General features: G+C 36.0%; 2 protein-coding genes across 4 annotated transcripts in view; one reads left to right on the forward strand and one right to left on the reverse strand.

Annotated features, from left to right (window-relative positions):
- Window positions 1-25,975, forward strand: part of PSMD1 (proteasome 26S subunit, non-ATPase 1) — a 105,118-nt gene that overhangs the window by 27,710 nt on the left and 51,433 nt on the right. The window lies entirely within an intron of this gene.
- Window positions 7,261-25,446, reverse strand: HTR2B (5-hydroxytryptamine receptor 2B). Its single transcript, XM_079923724.1, has 3 exons — window positions 21,614-25,446; window positions 12,647-12,847; window positions 7,261-8,309 (listed from the first exon to the last, which is right to left on the reverse strand). Exons 1-3 carry the CDS (start codon window positions 21,960-21,962, stop codon window positions 7,420-7,422), a joined length of 1,440 nt encoding a protein of 479 aa, XP_079779850.1. The 5' UTR covers window positions 21,963-25,446; the 3' UTR covers window positions 7,261-7,419.

Raw genomic sequence — 25,975 nt, forward strand, 5'->3', positions numbered from 1 at the left:
CAGCAAAGCACACATCCATATAGCATGTTAATAGGTTTCTCCTTACACCAGTCAGTTTTGTTGAATGAGGTTGTTCAAAAAAATACTAATCTCCTTTATTGTATTACCTCTAACCTCATTTGTCTAACTTGTTCACAGAGAGACTAGAGAACTTTCACTAAATCCTAAAGTCATAGTATTTATACAGATCTACTAGTCTGGTACCTCTAAAACAGATTATGTGGTTAATTGGTTATTATTGTTTTTAGTAAATTCATAGAAGTATCACGTGTTCATTGATTCCTTTTCTGAGATCTGATAAAACCTATTTGTGTTAAGCTATTCCACATTTTTTCAAAAGATCTACAGCAGGCTCCATAGTTTAAATTTCTTGAGTCCTGTCTCTTTTTGAACACTGGAATATTTAGCCACGTACAGTCCTTTTGTATCTTTGCCATTTTCTGTTTTTGCTCAGATTTGTCAACAGTGGTTCTACAATTATATTCACAAGTTCTGTTTCAGGGAAGTGATTCATTTAGCTTAGAGACTTGAACTCATTTAAGGCACCCAGTCTCTTCACCTGTTTTGCATTTTGATCAGTCTTAACAACGTTACTTTCTATCTTTCTGGTCTAAAAAGCATTCTCCTGAGACAAAAGATGGAAGCAGAATAGAAGTTGAATAGTTCTGTTTCCTTCCTGTCATCTTTGGCATATCATTCTAGCCAACCTGTGATGCTAACCTTTCCTTAATTTTGTTCTAGAGATTAGACACAATTGAAAACCAAAAACAAATGGTTTTATTATTGCTATTCGGGGAGGTTTTTTTTTAATTCTTATTGGAAAACTAGATAATTTGTATATGGAAAATATATTCTTCTAGGTGTGCCCTTAGTAACTATTGGCCTGTATAAAGAATCCTACTCATCATGGTCTCTTCCTGTGTTTTATCTATTCAGTCGGCTACTAACTGTTCCTATTAGTCACTTTATATTTTATATCATATAAATCAGTCACCTAGTGTGTGTATTCTGCCACACAGGAAGTTGAGCTTTCGTGAAAACTGTTTTTCTTCCATTTTTAACCTGACAGTGCTTTGCTCTCTAATTATCAAAATTCATTTCTGCCCTTGTGTTTACTGTAGCTTACACATGTGCTCAGTTCCCAGTTTCAGCAGCAGATGTCTTCCATGAGCTGCTTTTAGGCTTTGCTAAGATCTCTACTACCTAGGATACTCAGATCCAGCTAATGAGTTGTTTTTGTGCTCATTATTTCTAAGGGACCATTCAGAGTTCTGTTGCTGTTGTTTTCTTTTTTCTTCAGAATGATTCTTATAAGAGGTAGAAACTGGAAAAGACTTTATAGGTAACTTTGTCTAAAACTTCATGGATGAAGAAAATTAAATGTAATCAACTTGTCTAAGGAGTTGCAGTTAAAGCCAAGTTCTCTAATTTTAGATTGTTGTCAACTCCCTGGAGTGATTTTTTTTTTTTTTTTTTTTGCGGTATGCGGGCCTCTCACTGTTGTGGCCTCTCCCATTGCGGAGCACAGACTCTGGACGCGCAGGCTCAGCGGCCACGGCTCACGGGCCCAGCCGCTCCGCGGCATGTGGGATCCTCCCGGACCGGGGCACGAACCCATGTCCCCTGCATTGGCAGGCGGACTCTCAACCACTGCACCACCAGGGAAGCCTTGGAGTGATAACTTTTAAAGGTGAAAAAAACCTTAGAAATAAAACAGTATTCCCATTTTTTTTTGAAGAGAAGAAAATTGAATTCCAAAATTGTTAACAAAACTTCCTGTTGTCATAGAGCTGAATGGTAGAACAGAAATTCAAAACAAGTCTCAGGATAGACCAATGCTTTCTCTACCATGCCTTTACTTCAGAGCGCCTTCTTTCTGAGTGTCTGTGATAGAACATTTTTATTCTCAAATTTCCTTATTAAGTTTAATATTTGGAAAGTTTCTGTACTGTATCCTAAGAATTAGTAAATGTTTTCTGATGTGTCATCGGTTGCTTTCTTAGTGTGCTCCATTTTATCATTTCTTCCCTTTTAAATGATACTTTTAAAATAACCACAGACATTTGGCCCCCTTGAATTGTGTTTTAAGGATTTATTTCTTCTTAATTTTTAAAACTTCTTTTAAAGTGTACTTATTGGACACAAATACTGAAAACATATCAGTAAACACATATTTGTACTTCAGCAACTAAGGTGAAATTGTCTTTGTAGGAAACTAAAAATTTTCATGTGTAGGGCTTCCCTGGTGGCACAGTGGTTGAGAGTCCGCCTGCTGATGCAGGGGACACGGGTTCATGCCCCGGTCCGGGAAGATCCCACATGCCGTGGAACGGCTGGGCCCATGAGCCGTGGCCGCTGAGCCTGCGCGTCCAGAGCCTGTGCTCTGCAATGGGAGAGGCCACAACAGTGAGAGGCCCACGTACTGCAAAAAAAAAAAAAAAAAAATTTCATGTATATTATCTCCTTTATTCTTAGGATAGTCCAGGGAGTTGTAGTGTTTTCACTGTTTCTTTCTACTGGTATTTGTGGGTTATATGTTCATAATCTGTATGATAAAAATAGAAAATTAAATTGAAAAACATTCTTGCCAAGTTGAAATGAACCTAGTGTAATTTTAATCCAGTAAATAGGTGATTCGTGGGTCCATTGTTATTAGTCTAGTCAGCAGATTTATTGTCACTACTCTGTACAGTACTGTGCTTGGCATTGACTGAAAACTCAGTTGGAATTGAACAGAATCTGAATTATTTCATCTTCACATCGGAAAGGAAAATGAAGAAAGAGGCTAATAGAAGTATTAGTTTTTATATACTTGTTGAAATTAAGTTGCTATAATGGTGAACAAGGTGATGATCTGATATAGACCTTTCTTAAAATTAGATAGGGCTTCCCTGGTGGCGCAGTGGTTGAGAGTCCGCCTGCCGATGCAGGGGACACGGGTTTGTGCCCCAGTCCGGGAAGATCCCACATGCCACGGAGCGGCTGGGCCCGTGAGCCATGGCCACTGAGCCTGCGCATCCAGAGCCTGTGCTCCACAACGGGAGAGACCACAACAGTGAGAGGCCCACATACCGCAAAAAAAAAAAAAAAAATTAGATAATCTTTGATATCCGTGATCATCTTTGCTATGACTTAAGCTTACAATATAACACTAAATATTTCTCAATTTATACATTAATTTACTTGCAGATATGGATGGATCTCACAAGATCAGAGGGAGATTCTTGGTGCAGATACTTTTTAGACCACAAAAAATGGTTTCTTGAATAGAAATATGTTGCATCGTCATAGATCCTTAGCATTTGAAGGAACCCTAGCAATCAGATAGTTACCACCAAATGTGTAAATTATCTTTACAATATCTCCATTCACAATTTTGTATCAATTTGATACATATTCTCTGTGTGCTGTTTTCTGTTTCTGCCTCAGTGTCTGGATGCTGTAACTTCCTTTAGTTTTGTTTTTTTAATTCTTCCTTCTATCTGCATCTTTGTTTTCCCCTCGCATTCAATTAACAATAATAATGGGGCTTCCCTGGTGGCGCAGTGGTTGAGAGTCCGCCTGCCGATGCAGGGGACACAGGTTCGTGCCCCGGTCTGGGAAGATCCCACATGCCATGGAGTGGCTAGGCCGGTGAGCCATGGCCACTGAGCCTGCGCTTCTGGAGCCTGTGCTCTGCAGTGGGAGAGACTACAACAGTGAGAGGCCCGCGTACCGCAAGGAATAAATAAATAAATACGGAGTAGAGTGAAAAAAATTTTTTTCAAAATTATTCTTCTAAATAGGTACAATCTATTCCTTTTCTTTGAAGATAGAACTATTAAAGAGAGTCCCTTTGTTGCCATAGCAGTGGTTAACTTCGAGATTTGCTTTTAAATATAGATTTCCTTAAAATGTTTTAGAATAGAAATATCAGTTATGTATCAAAATGCTAAAAATTTTGTGCTGTGTTGTACTTTTTCAGAAATAGTTTATATTGGAGTTGTATTTCTTTTTCTAGAACCTTCTGGAAATACTAGAATGATCTCATTAACTAGCTCTCAGCTAACTGTAAGCAAGGAATTTTTTTTCAGGAATTGAAGCTGAACAGCTTAAAGGTCTTATAGTTAATTCTGTGGGTGTGCATATGTTTAAGCACATACACAAATTTGAAGTCAGTATAGAGCATGTGGGAAGATACTCCTTCTAATCTAGATTGTCTAGGGATAGAGCTTTGCCAGTGAGATTGCCATCTCTAGTATTTAAATTTTCTGAAACAATTTTATATGCCATCAGATACCTAAGACACAGTTTGGAATACTGTTGGAGTGATATCTGAAAACTTAATCTCTGACTTGGCAAGAATGTAAATCTTAACATACGCCAAACACTTCATATTAGAGACTGGAACCAAAATAGATAAGAATGACTTTTTTTTTTTTTTTTTAAGGAACGTAAATTATTTTGCCTCTTATTCGAGATAACCCATCCCTTTTTTTTTTAACATCTTTATTGGAGTATAATTGCTTTACAGTGTTGTGTTAGTCTCTGCTGTATAACAAAGTGAATCAGCTATACATATACCTATATCCCCATATCTCCTCCCTCTTGTGTCTCCCTCCCACCCTCCCTATCCCACCCCTCTAGGTGGACACAAAGCACCTAGCTGATCTCCCTGTGCTATGTGGCTGCTTCCCACTAGCTATCTGTTTTACATTTGGTAGTGTATTTATGTCCATGCCACTCTCTCACTTCATCCCAGCTTACCCTTCCCCCTTCCTGTGTCCTCAAGTCCATTCTCTATGTCTGCGTCTTTATTCCTGTCCTGCCCCTAGGTTCTTCAGAGCCATTTTTTTTTTAGATTCCATATATATGTATTAGCATATGGTATTTGTTTTTCTCTTTCTGACTTACTTCACTCTGTATGACAGTCTCTAGGTCCATCCACCTCACTACAAATAACTCAGTTTTGTTTCTTTTTATGGCTGAGTAATATTCCATTGTATATATGTACCACATCTTCTTTATCCATTCATCTGTCAATGGACACTTAGGTTGCTTCCATGTCTTGGCTATTATAAATAGAGCTGCAATGAACATTGTGGTACATGACTCCTTTTGAATTACAGTTTTCTCAGGGTATATGCCCAGTAGTCGGATTGCTGGGCAGTATGGTAATTCTACTTTTAGTTTTTTAAGGAACCTTCATACTGTTCTCCATAGTGGCTATATCAACTTACATTCTCACCAACAGTGCAAGAGGGTTCCCTTTTCTCCACACCCTCTCCAGCATTTATTGTTTGTAGTTTTTTTTGATAATGGCCATTCTGACCAGTGTGAGGTGATAACCTCATTGTAGTTTTGATTTGTATTTCTCTAATGATTAGTGATGTTAAACATCCTTTCATGCGGAGATAACCCACCTTTAACACTGCTGAAAAAAGAGTTGTCACAAAAATGCCTAAAGTTTTAGTGATTTAGGAGTTAAATTTGTAAGGTATACTCTTTCTGGCAGATGACATAGAGCCCATAAGATCTGTAATAGAACCATGTTCTAGGAAAGGATTCTGCAATTTGAATTGTATATACCTGGTTTTCTTATGCTGAGTGAGCTTCTCCATAGCCAGCATATTTCTTGTGATAATTTTCTTAAACTGTGTTGCCTGGAAGGGAGCAAGGATGGAGCAATAGGTTGAGGCATAAGAATGGGTCAGCCTGAAAAGGAAAGGCTAAGATATGGGCTGTCTTCACTGCAGATTCCCTCAGCCTAAATTTATTCACCATTTATGTGAGTAGCATAAAAATAAAATATCAAGGGCTTCCCAGGTGGCACAGTGGTTAAGAATCCGCCTGCCAATGCAGGGGACACGGGTTCGAGCCCTGGTCCAGAAAGATCCCACATGCCACGGAGCAACTAAGCCCATGCACCACAACTACTGAGCCTGCGCTCTGGAGCCCACAAGACACAACTACTGAGCCCATATGCCAAAACTACTGAAGCCCACGTGCCTAGAGCCCGTGCTCCGCAACAAGAGAAGCCACTGCAGTGAGAAGCCTGCGGACCGCGATGAGGAGTAGCCCCCACTCGCCGCAACTAGAGAGAACCCGCGCACAGCAATGAAGACCCAACGCCGCCAAAAATAAACAAAATAATTAAAAAATTAAAATATCGGGGCTTCCCTGGTGGCACAGTGGTTGGGGGTCCGCCTGCCGATGCAGGGGACGCGGGTTCGTGCCCCGGTCCGGGGGGATCCCACATGCCGTGGAGCGGCTGTGCCCGTGGGCCGTGGCCACTGGGCCTGCGCGTCCAGAGCCTGTGCTCTGCGGCGGGGGAGGCCACAACGGTGAGAGGCCCGCGTACCGCAAAAAAAAAAAAAAAAAAAAATTAAAATATCAAAAGTAAATAGAATTGGCTTCCATTTACAGAGTACCCACATGAACTCATTCTCATAAGAACCCTATGAAACGTAGATGAGGAGACTGAGAAATTAAGTATTTTTTGTAAATTCAATCAGTTAGTAAACAGCATAGATTGGATTTATTCCAGATCTTGTAGTGCAAAGTAAAGTAACAAAAAGATGAATAAAAAATTTTGTACCAGAAGTTCAACCAAGTCTTTGGGGAAGCTTGGGCAGCCATGATCTCATTTATAAGATCATTAAAATCTAGGTTCCTGGATTAATAAGGTCCCATGCCTTATTGCATGCTCTTTGAGAAACATAATGAGGTTTAGGTACCCAAGACTGGTTTCATTTGCTTTCTCCTTCTCCTCCGGTAGACGCACCTCTGCTGAGTAGATGCTTGGTGTGAGCCATCTAACAAACAGCTCTAGTTCTAAGACCGTGTCACTTTGTGTGATATCCAGCTACTCTCCCTACCCCTTCCATCAAGACAGTTTCCTGATCAGTGCAAAATTGTGACTACATTTAACTAAGCCAGACTATGAATGGCAATCTCAGCTTACCTTCAGATGTGATCATTATTTTATGCACTTATTTTTAGTCCTCTGTTCAACCCTATCACTGTTGTTCTGTGTTATGCCTTATGTCTTTAATGCCTTGAAGACAAGGTTAATACTTGTTTTGTTTATTTCATTCTTAGCATAGCTTTGCATACAATTAGGAACTAAATAAATTCTTATGGTGACATTGTTTTTTTGTAAGCCAGAAGTTTATTGATTTATTTAATTTTATTTCATTTGACTATCTTAGCATTTAACTAGTGTGCTGGATTGTTTTTTAATTTGCAACTATACAAAAATGATTTTTTTCGTTAGAATAATTTTGCCCAAATAAAATTGGGTAATCTTAATACATAATTCTTAATTTACAGAGATGATTTTTGATACATGATGTAATTTTTTGTGTAATTCTTGGTATATTTATATCTTCTTTATCTTACTCATCATTGTATTAGTTACATAAAAACTGTGCCGTTACTCTATACATAACTGATTTGCTCTTCAGTTTTGTCACCTTCATTTTCGGTGAGAAGTGTATCTAGTAAAATGATTGATGAAAACTGAATGGTTGAACTTCGGAGCCTCATTGGACTCTGGTACATGGCAGGATTAATGCCATTTCGCATTCTATGTTTCATAAAATATTTAGAGTTCTCTGCCATTTGATTCTGGAAGTACACATTACCGGAGCATTTTTTGAGAGTTTTTACTGATTTTGTGGCCCAGTAATTGCAGGTGATGTACCGGCCAAATGCATCCCGAAATGTCTTGTTGAAGAGGGTGTAGACCAGAGGATTCACCCCTGAGGAAACATAGCCTATCCACACAAATATCTCCAGGAGCATTTTGAGAGTCGTCTGGTTGCAGGAATCACATAAAGCTAAAGTTATATTTGTAATAAAAAAGGGGCACCACATAAGCAAAAAGAGGAAAAACACAATCCCTAGAACCTTTGAGGCTCTCTGTTCATTGGAAATGGTATGCACTGACTTTTTTCCTACTGTGGACGTTCTTCGCATAAGTATGTTATCACTTGCATTAGGCAGGGTTTTGTCCTTGTGAGAACCATCCAGCATTGCCACTTTTTCTGGTGTTGAGCAAGGTGTTTCATCCCTTTGGAAAACTGTGGACACAGTCAACCACATTAGGCGTTGAGGTGGCTTGTTTTTGACCAAGTAAGCTTTCTTCTGTAAAGCATGGATAGTGAGAAAGTAGGTGACAATCATGATCGCCAGAGGTGTAAAGAAGGAAGCCAGTGAGCCAAAGAGCATGAAATTGCCAAAACGATCCTTTGTCAGCCCACAAGTGATGTTGTTTGGGTTACCCACATCAGTGTCTATACCTTTAATAGGGATTGGAATGGCAATACCTAAGGAAGAAGAAACAAGATAAATTGAGTTATTTTATGACCTTTGACTCTTAGATTAGGTCCTTTTAAAGTTTATCTTACTGACTTTACCCTATTAGTGTATTGTAATTCCTGGTACCCACAATGCAGAATCTGTCAAGCAATAAATCAGTGGAAGATTTGACAAATAGAACCTAAGTAAGCAAACCTGCTGTTTTTAAAGAGATTGGTTAGTGGTTTCAGTTTTGTAATTAAAGCTTCCCTAAAACCATAGTGTATGCATGAAATAGTAGAGAATGTCTTCATTTATTCTCCATTTCTCATTATCTATTTTTGTTTGTTGATCTATCCCAAGTTAAGGAAAAGAATTCAGAAGAGAAGCTGCTTTTATCTTAATATCCAGTGTAGTTGAGCTAAAGAGACTTAAGAATACATTCATGCAATATCTTAATTCTGAGTAGATACCTATTTTATAATCTTTGAGGTTACACAGTTTCATTTAACAGACAGTTTTATCTTTTGATATTTGTGAATGTCTTTTAACCTTTTCTTTCTGACTTCTTAGGGAAAACTCAGGGTTTATTGGTTTTTTTTCAAATGCTACTTAAAAATTTGAGAGCGAGTGGATCATGAAATTTACTTGCTTTTTAAAAAATATTTATTTATTTTTGGCTGTGTTGGGTCTTTGTTGCTGCATGCGGGCTTTCTGTAGTTGCAGTGAGCAGGGGCTACTCTTCATTGTGGTGCACGGGCTTCTCATTGCAGTGCATGGGCTCTAAGCACGCGAGCTTCAGTAGTTGTAACACTTGGGTCCAGTAGTTGTGGCTTGCGGGTTCTAGAGTGCAGGCTCAGTAGTTGTGGCGCACGGGCTTAGCTGCTCTGCGTCATGTGGGATCTTCCCGACCAGGGCTCGAACCCGTGTCCCCTGTATTGACAGGCGGATTCTTAACCACTGCGCCACCAGGGAAGCCATGAAATTTATTTTCAAGATTGAAGGTTCCTCTAATAAAAACGAAAGAAATGTACCTCATGCTAATTTTATTATACTTTAAATACCATGAAGTAGGTATTTAAATATGACCTTGTTTATTAGTGAAGTAGCTTATTAGCAAGATAGCACAAGGGTTAACCCTAATCCTTTCCCTTTGAAACAGCAGATACTTTAAAATAAGTCTGAATTAATTGATCTTTAGACAACTCTAGGAAGTATCATGAAAGAATTCACTTTTATGAATCTAAAAGTACTCCTATCACCTGCATAGCCTTTTTATGGTAGCAAAGAGACCTTGACAAGAATATATTCCTCAAACCCTTTCTAATGGAGGCCACTGCTTTTTCTGCTTTTCCTCAGGTATAACACCAGAAAGAGGATTCTGTATACTTTCTTTTCTACACTAGGGGTCAGCAAACTATAGCCCAAGGGCCAAATCTGGCCTGCCTTCTGTTTTTTAAATAAAACTTTATTGGAACACAGCCATACCCATTTGTTAATGTATTATATATGGCTGCTTTTGTTCTGCTGCAGAGTTGAGTACTTCTGACAGAACCATATAGCATCTGTAAGACCAAAATATTTACTGTCTTGCCCTTTATAGAAAAACTTGGCTGGCCCCACCTCTACCCTGTTACTTGCAGGTAATCATTACACTGTTCTTTCCCCACCCCAAAGCACTTCCCTTTTAAAGTCTATTTAAGCTTATACCACTCTATTCTCCATCTAGATCATCTACCAACCTCCAGGATATATGTCTGTCTTCCTTAATGGTTTTGGCCCCTTGCTATAGTTTTCTATCCACTGTTAACCTTGCTATCATCTTCCATGACTTCATCCCATTTATTACTCTTCTAACACCTAATTTTATATTTCTTGAACTCTTCAACTCCAGTGCACTCCTGAAGCCATCCATCCATAAGTCCACTTAAAACTACCCCATAGGGACTTCCCTAGTGGCGCAGTGGTTAAGAATCTGCCTGCTAGTGCAGGGGACATGGGTTCGAGCCCTGGTCCAGGAAGGTCCCACATGCCGTGAAGCAGCTAGGCCCGTGCACCACAACTACTGAGCCTGTGCTCTAGAGCCCACGAGCCATAACTACTGAGCCTGCATGCCACAACTACTGAAGCTTGTGTGCCTAGATGCTCCACAACAAGAAAAGCCACTGCATGAGAAGTCTGCACACCACAATGAAGAGCAGCCCCCACTCACTGCAACTAGAGAAAGCCCGTGCGCAGCAACAAAGACCCAACACAGCCAAAAATAAATAAATTAAAAAAAGAAAAAACTGGCCCATATCGAAAATCATGAACTCTGATATTTCCCTTTCTTGTCCTGCTGCTCTTCATTACTTCTCTTTACAGTTATCTTGACATCTAGTGCATCCTTCCTTCTCTTTTTTCACATTCCACTAACTCCCATCAAGGCTCAGGTTACCTTCCCAACCAGCTTGTTGGTCAATGTCATTTAAGTTTTCACTAGTATTTTTTATACCTTACCCTCTTATTCTCCTTTCGCCTTACTGTTGTCAGATGTTACCTAGGATAACTGTAAATTCAGAAGAAGAAAGTGAGCTCTTTTTTTTTTTTAGCACTTTGTAGAATTTAAAAACTGAACTAACCTCATTATTTGCGTTTTCTTTTACAAAGTCACTAAATTGTCATTGGTTCTACAACACAAAGTGTGATGAAATGAAAATGGCATTGATCTTGGCCTTTGTGCTAAAAAGCTGTTAAGTCTTTAAGCCAACTGTTTAAAACCTCTAGGTTTCTTTTCTCATCTGTAAAAGGAAAAAGTAGATTTGTAAGATCCTTCTAAGCTGTAATTTTGGGTTCATCTTTTTATTCTTTTCTTCCTGTATACATATCACTTAGTATTAGTCCATCTTCCTGAATGCAAAGATTCTTTTTCTTATTTATCTTTGTATTCTTAGTATCTAACATATCATAGGTACTCTATAAATTTGATCAATTTATAAATTCATGTCATCCAGCCTTGATTGAGGTACCAACAGGCTGTTTATTGGCTTGATTATATTTCAGTTTCAGTGTTTTAATTCTCTTAAGGAGCCATTTCTCCTATTTTCCCTCTACCTTTGCCCTATTGTCTCCCCCCCCCACCCCCCGCCTCCAGCCTACCCTAACACACACTGTTTCCCTTTCCTTCTCCCTTATCACACTGAGCTTACCAAAAAGGTATGGGTTGTTTGATATGAACTACTTTAGTTTTCCTTCTCTCCACTCTAAATTTTGGCAGTTGTCACCCATCCATGCCTTTTCCGTAGCTTCTTTTTTAGGGGCCTCTTCTATCAATCAGCCTCTGTCCCCAAAGCTAGCCTTTTCTCTCTACTTGCAGATACCTCCATTCTGAATAGAGTTTTCCTTGACCCTAATTTCCTCCCAAGCCAGACTAGTAACAGTCCTTAGTTTTACCTCCAAATTTTTCAAAAGAGGTTTGGCCTTGGTATCTTTATTCCGGGAATATAAAGGTCATTTTCAGTGTCTTGCTTTCTTGATTTTTCCCCCAGCGTTCTTTTTTCTGATTAGGGAGAGAAGTCACATCTTTTTCTTGCTTTCCTTTTAGCATTTTCAGGTCTCTCTTGATTTTTTTTCTTCTTTGAATTTTTCCTTACTAGGAGAATGTGAATCTGCTGGCAAACCGTTAATGATCATAGTGACCGTTGTGAATCTGTTTTTCTGATACTAACTTATTTAAAAGATTTGAGTTATCATTTATGCTGTACTTCATGCTAAGATACTCTAATATAGCAGCTATCTTGAGTATTAAACATGGGCACAGGGGCATAAAAACAGTTTAGAAGAAATACAATTTCTCCCAAAAATTATTTCTGAACATCATTTGTGTATCTCTTAAAACTTGTAATTAAACATGTTCAAAACACTTAGACAGTAATGCCTTTAGTCTGCATACATACTGGTTTCCAAGGTGAATATATGAACTCTGATACCTGCATACAAAAAGTTTGGGTTCTTTTTGTTTTTGTTTTTTTTTTCCTCTTTTCCTATTTATCTTCTTAGGTGTGATTTAAGATGCATTTCATTTTTTTAAATTGTTGTTACTTTAATAAAATTTCAAGATTCTGCATGCTACCCAGACCTTAATGATCGGTTGACATATATGAAAACTGTTTTCAGATTTAGTCTTCCTGCATGTCAAAATCAAGCCTTGAACTTTTCTTCTTTTTCACACTTTTTGCTGATAGTGTGCTTTAGAGGCTGTACGATGAATGTAATGTTGTGAGGAGCTTGTATTGGTGTAACAGTGTCTACCAGGCCTGGTAATCTCCTAGCCAAATGGAACCAAAGCCTATATACACCACCCCACACCCTGACATTCCCCACATACCTATTGAAATTAACCACACCACTGTAATCTTGATGAATGCTGTAGCTCGTGAGTTATATTGATTGGCCTGGATTGGCTTTTTGATGGCTATGTAACGATCCACTGAAATGGCGCAGAGATGCATGATGGATGCAGTAGAAAAAAGAACGTCAAGAAATAACCAGGCAGGGCATAGAACGAGTGGGAGGGGCCACATAGCCTCTGAAAGAAAGAAAAACAAAACAAAAACATATTCTCCTCAAAATGGCAACCTTTAATCTACAGTTTCTTTTTTAAGTGATACATATTTTTTAACCTTTTTCTGTATTCATCTGAAATTTTACGACTTAAGCTCCAAGGTAATGTTTGACTTCAGATAATGGAGTCAGTAATATTAAATACATTCTGTAGATGGTACCCTTTAAATACATTTTCTGTTTTGTATAATAATTACAGCTCTTTTCCTAAATCAGTTTAGCATTTTTAGCATTATTTTGACCTTTGCTCTTTTGTGTATTCCTTTTGTGATCTTTTAAAAATGTATACAGTGTTGCAACTGGAACTTAACCTTACTATTCAGATAAAATTTATTTTTAAACTGCTATTGTATTTAAAAAAAAAAAATTTACCGAATAGAGGAAGCAATATAATGTGGCAAAAAGAATATTAGCATGGCAGTCTCAGTGAGGCCTGGGATTTCGGCTTACTTCTAGCATTAACTAGCAGTATGATCCTTGTTTATAGCAAACTCTAATTTGGTGAAATAATTAAGTGGAATGACTTGAGTTTTCCTTTTGACAGAAATAGTTCTTAAATAAAGTTTGCAAAAGGAATGGCTTCAGATTATTCCAAAGAAAAATGGGTTGTTACCCTTCCAATATAGTCCATCCTTCACTCCAAGCAAGGAGATGTAATAAACAGTACAGACTTGGGTTTAAAATGAAAATCTCATTATTAAGCATAGTACTTTATTTAACAAATTTTTATTTAAAAAGCATTTATTCTATACCTCATACAGTCTGAAACACTTTAGAAATATTAACTTTTGATTATATAAACCCTTTTTATGGTTTAATTGTATGTCCACTGACATGTAAACTACTTTTCTTTTCCTGGTTTTTGCGAGTGTATCTGACTTTGACAGGTATAAAATGATTGAGATAATTGAAGAGGGAACCAAGATAACTATCTCAGGGTTTCAGAGCACCAAGAGACCCTTTAATTGTAAACTGTTTAAATTCAGGAAGCCTGGGTGTGGAGAAAGGTTAGTATCCCAGATCAAAAAAGGACCATAATTTAGGGAAAGAGGTTTTAGATAGACTTGAATATGTCTTTTTCAAGACTCAAGTGGGATCTCAGTGAAAAATATTTGGATACTTCACAAAAAAAGGTAGGTAGCCAAAAAAAAAAAAAAAAATAGGTAGCAAAAAAAAAAAGGTAGGTAGCAAGGCTGACAAATACACCATTTGGTGCCTTCTGTTTCCAAAGTTGGTATGTGGCATGCTTAATAGAAATATTAAAATATTTCTTTTTAAAACAAAATCAGTATGAATTTTTTATTGAAAAAAAGATAAATGATTCCTTGGTACTTGGTTCCATGCTCAGCAGATTCTTTCAAAAGGATTTAAAGCATTAGGTGGAAAGAGTAATTCATACTTTTAAGTAAATTACTGTAATCAGACTTTTCCTACTTCACTGAATTGGGGGTGGGGATAAGGGACAGAGATGATAAATTATAATCATTGAGCTGGAAGAGACCTTAGAGATTATATCATTGATTTTGTGGATGAGTAAATTGTGGTACAATTAAGTCTTTGAATATGAGAGGGAGCATTTATTTATCAAAATTTAAATGTTAATTGAAAGTGTTCTTTAGGGCCTTGCTACTCAAGGTGTGCTCTTCAGATCAGCAAGGATCAGCATCACCTAGGAACTAGTTAGAACTGCAGGCTCTTGGGCCTCATCCCTTAGGTACTGAATCATACTGCAGTTGAAGGAAATACCCAGGTGATCTGTATGCAGATTAGTGTTTGAGAAGCACTGCTTTCTTGAAAAGGTTGTGTATTGAGTTTGCTGGCGTAGGATAGGCACTCAGAATTCCTCACAGAAACAAACTTATGCAAGACTGCTCAAAATAAACAAAGAAATAAAGTATGGCAGAGAAACTTGTGTTTAGAATGAATCTAATCAATCAGACTTTCTCCCTCTTAGCCGTAGTGTTCAGTTTTCCTGTTAACTAGTGGAAAAGGACCTTGAACAAAGGCAGCAATGTACTCTTTGACCTGAGCTTAAGCAAACTTATGGTCTAGAGTGGAAAGAATCATCCATGACAGATAGTTTTGCAGTGGAAGCTACTTGAAGTGAGGCTTCATCTTCAACTATCCTGAAGTTCAGATTTAGAACTGAGTAGGAAGTAGAAAAATACTCAAGCCTAGAGCTACAACCAGAGATGTTAATCATAGTTAAGGATTTTAAAAGGCAGATAATTAATGTCTTATATCTTATATCTTCTTATAGGCTTCCTTTTTTTAAATGCATGATCTCCATCATCTTTCAAAGTGGGTTGCTAATAAATTTAAACTTGCCTATTTAGCTATTCTAATTATGGATTATATTTTTTTAAATTAAGGTCTGGAAAATTCTAGTCATAAATCTAGTAGCCGTGAGTAGGAAGCCACAATAGAATTCTCATATGAAAAGTACATGTCTTTGGAATTGAACTGCCTGACCCACATACTTCTAATTGTGAGCTAAGAGGGAAAGCTCTTTAGTGCTGGTTTTCACAAGCCTGTGAAACCTTGTTAGCCTCCTTTTCCAACATAATGAATTTATTTTATAAACTCCAATTTTGGAACAGAAAGTGGATAGTGGATATTAAAATTAATGCAGATCATTAAAATTTTATTACTTGAGTGCTTTCTTAATTGATAATAGTAGAGATGTTGAAACGTGATAGAGAAATTTCTTTAAGAAAGAAAGAGACTGAGATTTAGAATTAAGAGTGATGGATCTTTTTGATTAACCTTTATGATTCCAAGTTTCATGAAATACTAGTGAATAGACTGTTTTTATGAAACTAATATAAAAGTAACAGATGACTGCATTAAATAGGTATCTTTTATACAAAGCTAAAATAATTGCCTAAAGTAGAAATCACGTGATACAATAATTTATACAAGTTAAAAACTGTTCTAGACATTCTCAGTTTATGAAAGGATTTTTTCTAGTCCAGATATTTTCATTCTAAATAGTATTAATTTGATAGGCTCAAGGTCAGAAAAGTTTTTTACTATTCAGAGTAACTGAAAAAGGTTAACTTGGTATGGTGAGATAGGTTAGCTATTCAAAAACTTATATGTTATTTTTATTAGGAGTTTTAATTTGGTTTAAGGATTTATAATTTCATTTATTTGTTATAATGTATTATGTCTAACTTATTTCCATAAGAATGTAATGTATTATTTTAAATGGAACATAAAAAGAAAGAAAGAATCTAAGGGAAATAAGTTATCAGGTACTTAAACTAAATTAATTACTGCTGGGGCTCTAAATTAGACTTTTTTTTAATAAAAGCTAATACAGAAAGGGGAAGACATTTAAATTATATAGTATTTGTTGTCCCACAAAAAGAAAGCACACAAAATTTCTCTGAAAAACAAATCCCGGGCTTCCCTGGTGGCACAGTGGTTGAGAGTCCGCCTGCCGATGCAGGGGACACGGGTTTGTGCCCCGGTCCGGGAAGATCCCACGTGCCGCAGAGGGAAGACCCCACATGCCGCGGAGTGGCTGGGCCCCTGAGCCATGGCCGCTGAGCCTGCGCGTCCGGAGCCTGTGCTCCGCAACGGGAGAGGCCACAACAGTGAGAGGCCCGCGTACCGCAAAAAAAACAAAAACAAAAACAAATCCCACTTCCCACCTCGTTGCCCTATCCACTTCATTAAACTCAAAGAGGAATTTACTTCCAATAAGGTTTGAATAATGGCATTTCTTTGGGTGCCTAAAATAATTACAAATTGATAATTATAGGAGCAAAACAAGTCTTAGATGAGTCTTGGATCATGGACAGTTTGTTATCTAAAAATATTAGTAGCACAAATATCTTGTTTAAAATGAAGACTTGTGTGCTGTACCATCATACATAAGGGGTGGTAGAACTGCCGTTCAGTTACATACGTTTCTATTTGTCTCCCAGGGAAGGCTCAGTAACTTCTTAGACCTATGTCTAATATCTTCCTCAGAAAAGATGTCTGGCAGTCATTTCAAGGATTCATGCAAGTATTGGTTAAGACCCACATATTCTGTATCATTTAATATGAAACATAACCTTAGAAAAATATTGGGTTCTGCCTTGTCCCTAGAGAAAATTCTGTGGCCCTCCTGTTCGATAGAGTTATTTGAGATATAAATGTTGTCTTTGCCAAATATTATAGTTTTGGTTGATATAATTTCTCATTTCATTTGAGAAAGCAGTGTAACAGAGGTTAAGAGTGTGAATTCTAGAATCAGTTCTCCTAGGTTCAAATTGTATCTCTGCCACTTACTTATTCTTATCTCCTCTCTTGTAAAATGGGCATGATAATAATAATACTGATTTTATAGAGTTGCTTTGAGGATTAAATGCAATAATACATGTAAAGTGTTTAGAACAATATCTGGCATAGAGAAAGCACTCAAAATGTTAGTTCTTATTACTATTATTGTTTGACAGAAACTAGCCAACTAGCCCAACCATTAAAACACTCCCACTTAGAAACAATGAGCCATATCATCAGTATAAAACCTGGTATGTTTGTCTTCCTGCCTGCTGTAGCAAGAGTGCGTGCATCCAATTAAACTTAAAACTGTACTTCAAAAAAAGGGCATGAGAACATGTTTAACTGTTCAACTTTTAATTAAATTTGTCATGAAAGTATGCCTTTTACTAAAGTTGAATTTTAACTGTTATATATGTGGCAAAGAAGCATAAGTAACCTATGTGCATTGCCAAACATTGCCATGCCTTTTTGTTCGTTTTTTTGTTTTGGAAAGTAATTGACATTAATCTCTGAATCTGGCACATAAAAGATTTCCCTTTTAAGGATTTAAAGACTATTTTTAAAGCCATCCCAAGAGGACTATGTTCGTGGAGGTAAATAGTTCATGAATGTATTGGAGCAGGACAAATCCTAAATGGCTCTAATGTCCAAAAAGGACATAGTTTTCAAGTACACGTTTTTTTTAATCTCAAATTCTTATGTTTCTATATTTATCTTCTGGAAAAGACAGACCTAGACCAGTGCTTAAATTTTTATTACAAAGCTTCTGCTTTGTTTTTGTTATTCTTGTTTTTTCGTTACATTTGAGCATATGAGGTATCCTGGGGTTAGATGTCCAATATAGTGTTTTAAGCGTTTCGAGTGATTTAATACTTATAAAAATTTTTCCTTGGTTTTTTAAAATTTCCACTTTCCGAAAAGAAGTGCCTTTAATTGCTTTGCTCCCTCATTTAAGAATTAGGTGGAGCAGCATTTCACTGCATAAATGAATAACTGATTTGTTTTTCTTTTACTGCTATACATTTATCTCATCTCTGGTGAAACTCACATCCAAACTAAATCTTATATTTAAGTATATAAACCCTTTGCATGTTGTACTGGTACTTGCCAATTATTAGTGCCTAAAACGTGCTGGGACCTACTTGACAATTTCACAAGATATTGGCAATGGAAGATGTAGCATAACCATTTTACAGACAAGGTGATTGAACTCTGATATGTTGTTAAGTGACTTGCATAAGCCAATACAAGAGAACCAGGATTCAAAGCCTAGGGTATCTTGCTTCAAACCCCCATCTTTCAGCCATTTTATACACCCTCTTTCAACTGTACCACAGATACTGTTTCAACTTACAGATCATGAGACATGGATTAAAACTTGTTGTAAATAAGCCAGTAATGACCAATGAATGACCAAATGCTGTATTTACTCCCTTTACATTTTTAATCATTTATTTCATGAGAGAAGGCAAAGTTCGGAGACGTTCTTAAACTGTGAATAATCTTTCTTTTTTATATCGGCATATGATGTTCTGTTTTCCTTTGCGTCCTACTCAAGTATTTCTAACCTAGGCAACTTCAAGCCTTATGTTATAAGCTACTAATTTGTGATCATGATTTTTAAGAATTATAGACAAAACAGTAAAAAACTGGAAAGTAAAGGTTAAGTCCAATGCTCCCAAAGAGGAAGAAGTGACAGAAAAGTTGATGTAGCACAATTTGAAAGACCATGTTTTGCCTGCCAGTCATAATAATCTTGGAAGAAATTCAAATAATATATAATCAAATATTATACAAATTTTTGGTTCAATAAAATGTTTCTCAGTATAAAAGCCACTTTAAAATTTTCAGTGCTCTCCTTTTTTTTAAAAACTACATTTTATTAGAATATAAAGTTTCAGTGTTACTGTCATTGAATTTCCGTGAGATAACTAAAATAACATGTCATTCATAGTGGTAATTAGTTTGTTTATGTTTACAGAGCCAGGGACACTTTTGTTTGTACAGACTTCAGAAGTTCTGAAGATTATCCCTATAATGAGAGAAAAATACACAAAATCTACTTCTGCATTTTAAGATTATAGAAATTCTTATAAATGCATTAATTTAGAAAGTCTTAGTATTTGTTAACACATGAAAGGCTATCAAAAACTCTTAGTATTTGAAGTCAGGTCCCCATTTATAATATGTGCAGTTCCCAATTTATGAATGCATCCTTTTGAAGCTTTTTAGAGGGCAACATGCATTTTCTCATATATTTTCTCATAGAAATAGAATAATGTTTTCAATAATGAATTAATTCAGTAATATTTTGAATAGTGGTTAAGTTCCCAGGTTAGTTTATTTTTAAAAATCTACTAACCTTTCTATATAGCTTAATTACTGATAGTAGAAGTGTTTCAGTCTATGAAAGAGTTTATTTTGTAATTAAAAATTTACATTTGAAAGAAGGAAATTAGGTTAAAAATGTAATAATTATTTCAGACATAGGAAGACATTCTACATATTTTGTGTTAAAATATGTTGGATTTTCTGCTGACTCTTATAGCTAAGAATATCTTGGGCCCCAAATATTTAAATATAAACTTAGTTTTCAGCTGCTATGTACCTACTGTTTTCCTGTGGAATACATGGGATTATCACTGTTGTCTGCTTTTGTGTTTTGTTTGTCAGCTTATTTAATGCCATGAAACTTTGCCTTTGAAGATTCCTTAACTGTTTAGTTGTTGATGTAAGTATCTACCACAGTATTTTGCAAAGACTAATAGATGTTTGATGGACTCATGGATTTTAAAGTTAAAATTCACTTCAATCTCATTTATTCAACATAACGTCAATTAAATTTTGTGGTAGTATGAGACGAGCATTTTAATATTTTTTGTACGCCTAGCAAAGCACAATTTAAAGAGTGATTTGACACATTAAACTATTGTGTGCATGGAGATAAGAGTTTGAATCAATGCCTATACAGTCTTTACCATATATGCATAAATGTTCCTGCATAATCCTCATTTATTTCTTTTAAACTTTATTCAGAATTAAGATTGTTTAGGTTCTCCTTTAGAGTAAGATTTCTTAATTATTTTCCATGGTTATGTGTAGCACTAGATTATTCAAAAGGTTGCAAATTTGTAAAAGGGAGGAGTATAGACAGGCAATATTAATGATTAGAGAGTCTTCTAAAGCAGAAAACCTTATTCATTACTGCATGTCCTACCACAGAATTTAAAGCCTGGATAAGAGTTGATTTAGAATGGGAAGTTTTAGCCCGTCACCATCCGATTATATATGGGGGATCAAGTACTTACTTTTAGATATCTTTCTGTACTTACTTATAAAAATGTAACATTTAAACCTGAATACAATAGTTTGAATGGCAGTTTTTCTTCACCTTCTAATATATATTCTAGTTAATAAATCTTACTTCTATAACCTGAAATATTTTTATCTTCACCATATAAGCAATTCCAAGAAGCCCTATCTGCTACAAATAATCATTTTTTCTTAAGCAATTAATGAATGGAATATCAATTAATGTCAAGCATTAAATAAGTTAAATATTCTCTTACTGCTGATTCTTAAGAGCCCTCATAATTCATCATCAGAATTATTTGTGTGTACCCAAATTCTCTAACTAGAGATGACATGCATGAATAGGAAACTACTTATATCATTTTAATATCGTTATCTTTTTTATCAATATTATAACTAAGATTTCAGTTCTAATTATATTTTAAATTATTGTAATAACTCAGGTTTTGATCCCTTATTTTAGTAACTTAGAGGTCTGATTCCTCTAACATATATCAAGGACATAAATGGTCAGAAATCATAAAAATTAAACAGATGGATCATCTCTTGAGATGCTCTGAGCCAGACCATTCCTTCAGCAACTAAACATAGTTTTTTGTTAACAAGACACATGTGTAAGACTTGTGTTTAAGTCTTACGTACACAAACTATAAAGAGATATAACAAGACTTTTTAGAACAATTCCAATTTAAATTGGGGTTTAGAGATTTATATCGGAATTCAGTGATTCAAAGACCTTATTATTAATGATTAACCCAGCACACTAACTGTCACAGCAGTGTCCTAGATATTGCTTTATCAAGAAAAAAAAAAGTACTAGTAATGGGGTAAAGTATAGGTCTGTTCTTCACAATAATTTTTAGGTAATGTATGCAGAATATATGAATATTGCTAACTTGGATGACTTTTTAAATGATTTTGTTAGGTGGCTGAGGAGGGAATGGAATTGTTTCCAAGAAATTATTTTTTGCTCTTTAAAACTGATTATCAACCATAGAAAATGATGAAAAATGAGGGACTGTTTACTCACTGTACCTTTAAATAGTGCAAGTCCATATTTAAAGATTAAATGAGTATCTGTTTCTCTAATAGTATACCATAGTTCGGTGGTTTGATGGCAGGAACAAAATGAAATACTTACCAAACATTATTGTCAAGAGGGCAATCGGCATCACAAATAATCCAACCAGCAAATCAGCCACTGCCAGGGACATTAGGAAATAATTGGTAGCATACTGTAACTTTTTCTCCAGTGCAACAGCCAGAATAACGAGGATGTTTCCACCAATTGTGGGTATTATCACCATGAGTATCAGAAGAGCTGCCCAGTGCAGCTTATTTCCCTGTTCCTCAACAATCTGTTTCATTTCGTCTGGTATCGATTCTGTCTGTAATCCAGACCAGTTAGAAGAGATTAAATGGTCAAATGAGCTCTGCAAAATGTGCTCAGGAATTGTGCGTCGTTCGAATATTCTATAAGAGAGAGCCATTCATTGTTTTTCTTTAATTTTTTCCGATTCCAGACAGTGGTCAGCATGGTCAGTAGCTAAGCTGGTCATCTGCATTTTTAAGCCTTTGTACCCATGCCAAATACTCAAGGCCAAAGTTGACTCCTTCCTTAAAAAAAGAATTTCAAGTTCTATAAAATGAGAGCATACATACATTTGTCCATGTCTGTAGGTAAGGCCCGAGTGTTTAGTATTCTGCAGAGGTTCCGGTTTCCGAAGGCTTAGTGAAAGAAACTGATAGCTGTGAAAAAAAGACTATATTTTTGGTTTCTCTCTCTCCCTCTTTTTTTTTCTTGTAGTGGTGGAGTCGAGTTTGAATTTGAATGCCAGAGAGCTTCCCCTAGATATAAAAATATGTCAATTGCATTATTTTATTTCTTTATTTTCAAAATCCAGTTTAAAAAGTTGAATTTATTAGTAGCCCCTCCCTCCTCAATAGGTCTCTTGTGCATTTGTGACAATGCAGCCAATCCTCATAAACGTATGCCTGGTATGCTCCAATTAATGAAACGAGATATATTAATTTTTTCAGTGGTATAATAAAAACCTAGGTGTTTCCTGACCCTTGAATGTCTTTTTACCTTTACTTTAGAATATGTACAGAAGATTAGAAACATCAGAGCACCAAATAGTTCTGAATAGAACTTTTCATACACACTGGCCATCTACCTAGAAACACTCCAAGCCCCCATAACGTATAAATAAATGATTTACCAGCTAGGAATCCTTATTTGTAATTGGGTTTTGTCTGAGCAGGTTTATTTTAATACTGATATAAATGCCATTTTTGTAAAACATTTTATAACTCCTTTAGTTTGAAAGAAGGGGAGAAAATACGTATTACTAGAATCCAGATACTTGTTTTTACTTATTTCATCCTTCGAAGAAAGCATGTTTCTGCAACAAATATTTTCCAAATTTATCACTTTATGTTTATCGCTTTATGCCAAATTTGAACCAGTTCTTTTTTGGTTTTAAGTAGTAATTTTTTTCTTAACCTTCCCAGTTTCCGAGGGAAGGAGGGGAAGCTGAGAGGAAGATTAAATCATTTATTCATAAAATCTACAAATCCCACGTTAAAAATCTCCCCTTTAACATTTGTAAATTTTTCATTTTGGTTTTTTTAACCACTGAATAGAAATAAAAGATTATGGTAGCAGAGTTTGTGAAGAAAGTAAAAAAGAAAACTCTTTAGATCAACTCTATATTTATTTGTTAAATACTTACCTCTTGCTTGCTCTTTACTCTCCCAAGCATGTCATCTTATCTGCTCAGTAGACCAGATGCTGCTGTGACTGAAGTCCTCCTCCCATTGACTTATTCTGAGCCTCCAGCACTGGTGCTTGAAAGCAATGAAACAAATGTGTTGTATAGCTGTAAGCGTGCCAAGGAGGTTATTTCATCTTTGATACATTCATTTTTAGAGAGTAGCAGCATTCATTATAACTCATAAAATCACTAGTTAAGTATGTTAAACCAGTTCGTGACCCTTATTCAAGTTATATTCTTAAGAGCTCTCTTTAATATTGGGGGGACTGTAATAAACTCTGTCATTTTAGCTTAACGTAGTTCTGTTTTAGATTAACCCTAGGCTGTTTTTCCCATTTGAGAAAGAATAAGATACAATCTAGAGATACTAGAGCTTTAATTCCGTGAAGGTTCTGCCCAGTGAACCTTAGAGTGATTTCCAGAGCTCTAATTTCTACCAGTGAAACAAGATTCTTATCCAGCTTTTATGCCTTTGTTGTGGAACACAATTAATTTGCTCTGGTTACAACCTTATATAGAAGAACACAGAAAGGTTTGAATTCTACATGCTTACATAAGTTTTAGAAGAGACTTTTTCATTGCTTGCTTTTAAAAAGATGGCCTCTGGATTTGGGAGTTGGTTCATTGGCAGTTTTTTTTTTCACAGATACATTGGGGAAAGTATGTGATATATAATGAAAATACATTTCTGCCTTATTTCAGAAAATTAGTGTAAAAGTCTTATCAGCTATTCTATCTGAGTTTTCCTTAAACTGTAAGACTAGCTTAGTACTAGAACTTCAGCATTCTCAAGGTTTCCTTTTAAAAGGTCATCATAGGGGACTTCCCTGGCGGTCCAGTGGTTAAGACTCTGTGCTTCCATTGCAGGGGGTCACGTGTTCGATCCCTAGTCAGGGAACTAGAGCCCGCATGCCATGTGGCAAAAAATAAATAAAGATCATCATAGATTGCTCATAGTTTAAAATTATTTAATTACTTCTACATTGGCAACAGCATTTATGCCCTGTTTCAAATTTATATTCCTTCCCTTGTGTGAAAGTTATTGGAAAATATTTTGTTCATTTCAGTTCTACTGAGCACTTCAGATTTTATTCAATATTTGTTTTATTTTAACTCAAAATTCAATATTTTACAAAAAATATTTACTAAGAATTTTGGGTGAAAACGAATAAAATAATCCTCAAGAACAATCAGATGGATTTTAATGTGCCAGAATTTCTCTTCAGGACTATGAAAATATCTTAAAATAACTGCTTTATTCTGAACCACAATTTGACCCCTGTGCTCATGCAGGCAGATAGGTATCTGCAAAACAAGTAATGTCAGATTGAAAATAGCATCATTATATTTAATGAAAAGACTTGTATGAAAGAAACCTTCATTGATTTGTGTTTACAGATAAATTTATTAAAATATTCATTGAGTATATTATAAAAATACCAAACATTATTATTTTATAATACTGTGCCAATGCCGACCCTTCTCACCCACATTCACTCACTTTCTTTTTTTTTTTAATATTTATTTATTTATTTTATTTTTGGCTGAATAGGGTCTTAGTTGCAGCACGCAGGATCTTGGTTGCAGCATGTGGGATCTTTTCGTTGTGGCACGCAGGCTCCAGAGCACGCGGGCTCTCTAGTTGTGGCTCGCATGCTCAGTAGTTGAGGCTCATGGGCTTAGTTTCCCCACGGCATGTGGGATCTTAGTTCCCCTGCCAGGGGTCAAACCTGTGTCCCCTGCATTGGAAGGTAGATTCTTAACCACTGGACCACAGGGAAGTCCCTCACTTTTTTTTTTTAAACCTTAACTAAAAGTAGTTAAAATTGGTTCTTGGAATGTTTTTATTTTATTTTTGTATTTTTAATTAGTTTAATGGCTAAAGGACATAACTAGCTAGAACAACTACTTATTTGGCAACCTTGAGTTATTAGAAGCATAGCTGATAATCGGAGAGAAAGCAAAATAATAATAATAAAAGGGTAGATGAATCTCTCAGTTGACAAATAACTAAACCTGTGTTCTAAAACCTCATGCACATTAGGCAGAAGGCTGTCTATAAGTCCCCACTCCAAATCTTTTTGCTCTAAACACACTCACAAAAACTTCTGTCCCCCATCTTTAATGAAAACAAACATTTGCACATGGTGGTAAATCTAAATAGTACAAAAGAATATCCATTGATAAATTCACTCTTCAGACGGTTTTTTTTTGTTGTTATTGTTTTAATATTTGAGACAGTTTTAACACACGTTTCCCTCCCTTCTCCAGAGTAGAGTAACAGATTAAGAGGTGGACAAGCACTTTGGTAATAGCAAAGGGGGGCAATTAAAAAACAGGAATTAACAAGTGTAGGCGTGTAGATCTACTCACAATAGAGAATTGTAGCTCTCATAACTCAGCCCTCCACAACTCTGTGGTGTAATTGATACCATAGTGTTGACTACCATATATTTAATAAAGGTTAAATCATCTTTATTCAGCTCTGTTTTGGATGACAGGAATACGTGAAATGCATTTTTTTAATTTTCATCCAAAATGACAAAAAAATATAAAAGTATGATTCTAAATGGTAGAATGAGATTTCAAATATCTGGAAACTTTATTTGTGTAGAATATCTCATTTACCAAGAACTCCAGATAAATTAATTCTTACTAAAGTAGCTTAAAGGTCAAACTCAAACTCTAATCTGACCATAACCAAAACACCTAATTGGTACTTTTTT

Source organism: Stenella coeruleoalba (assembly GCF_951394435.1).
Source record: "Stenella coeruleoalba genome assembly, chromosome: 6".
NCBI classification, from domain to species: domain Eukaryota; kingdom Metazoa; phylum Chordata; class Mammalia; order Artiodactyla; family Delphinidae; genus Stenella; species Stenella coeruleoalba.

Coding starts and splice junctions, on each gene's coding strand:
- HTR2B (XM_079923724.1), bottom strand. CDS start 21,962: ATGGCTCTCTCTTATAGAATATTCGAACGACGCACAATTCCTGAGCAC. Junction 12,848..21,613: donor CCTCTTGACAATAATGTTTG/GTAAGTATTTCA, acceptor TCTTTCTTTCAG/AGGCTATGTGGCCCCTCCCA. Junction 8,310..12,646: donor GGTGTGGTTAATTTCAATAG/GTATGTGGGGAA, acceptor CTTCTTCCTTAG/GTATTGCCATTCCAATCCCT.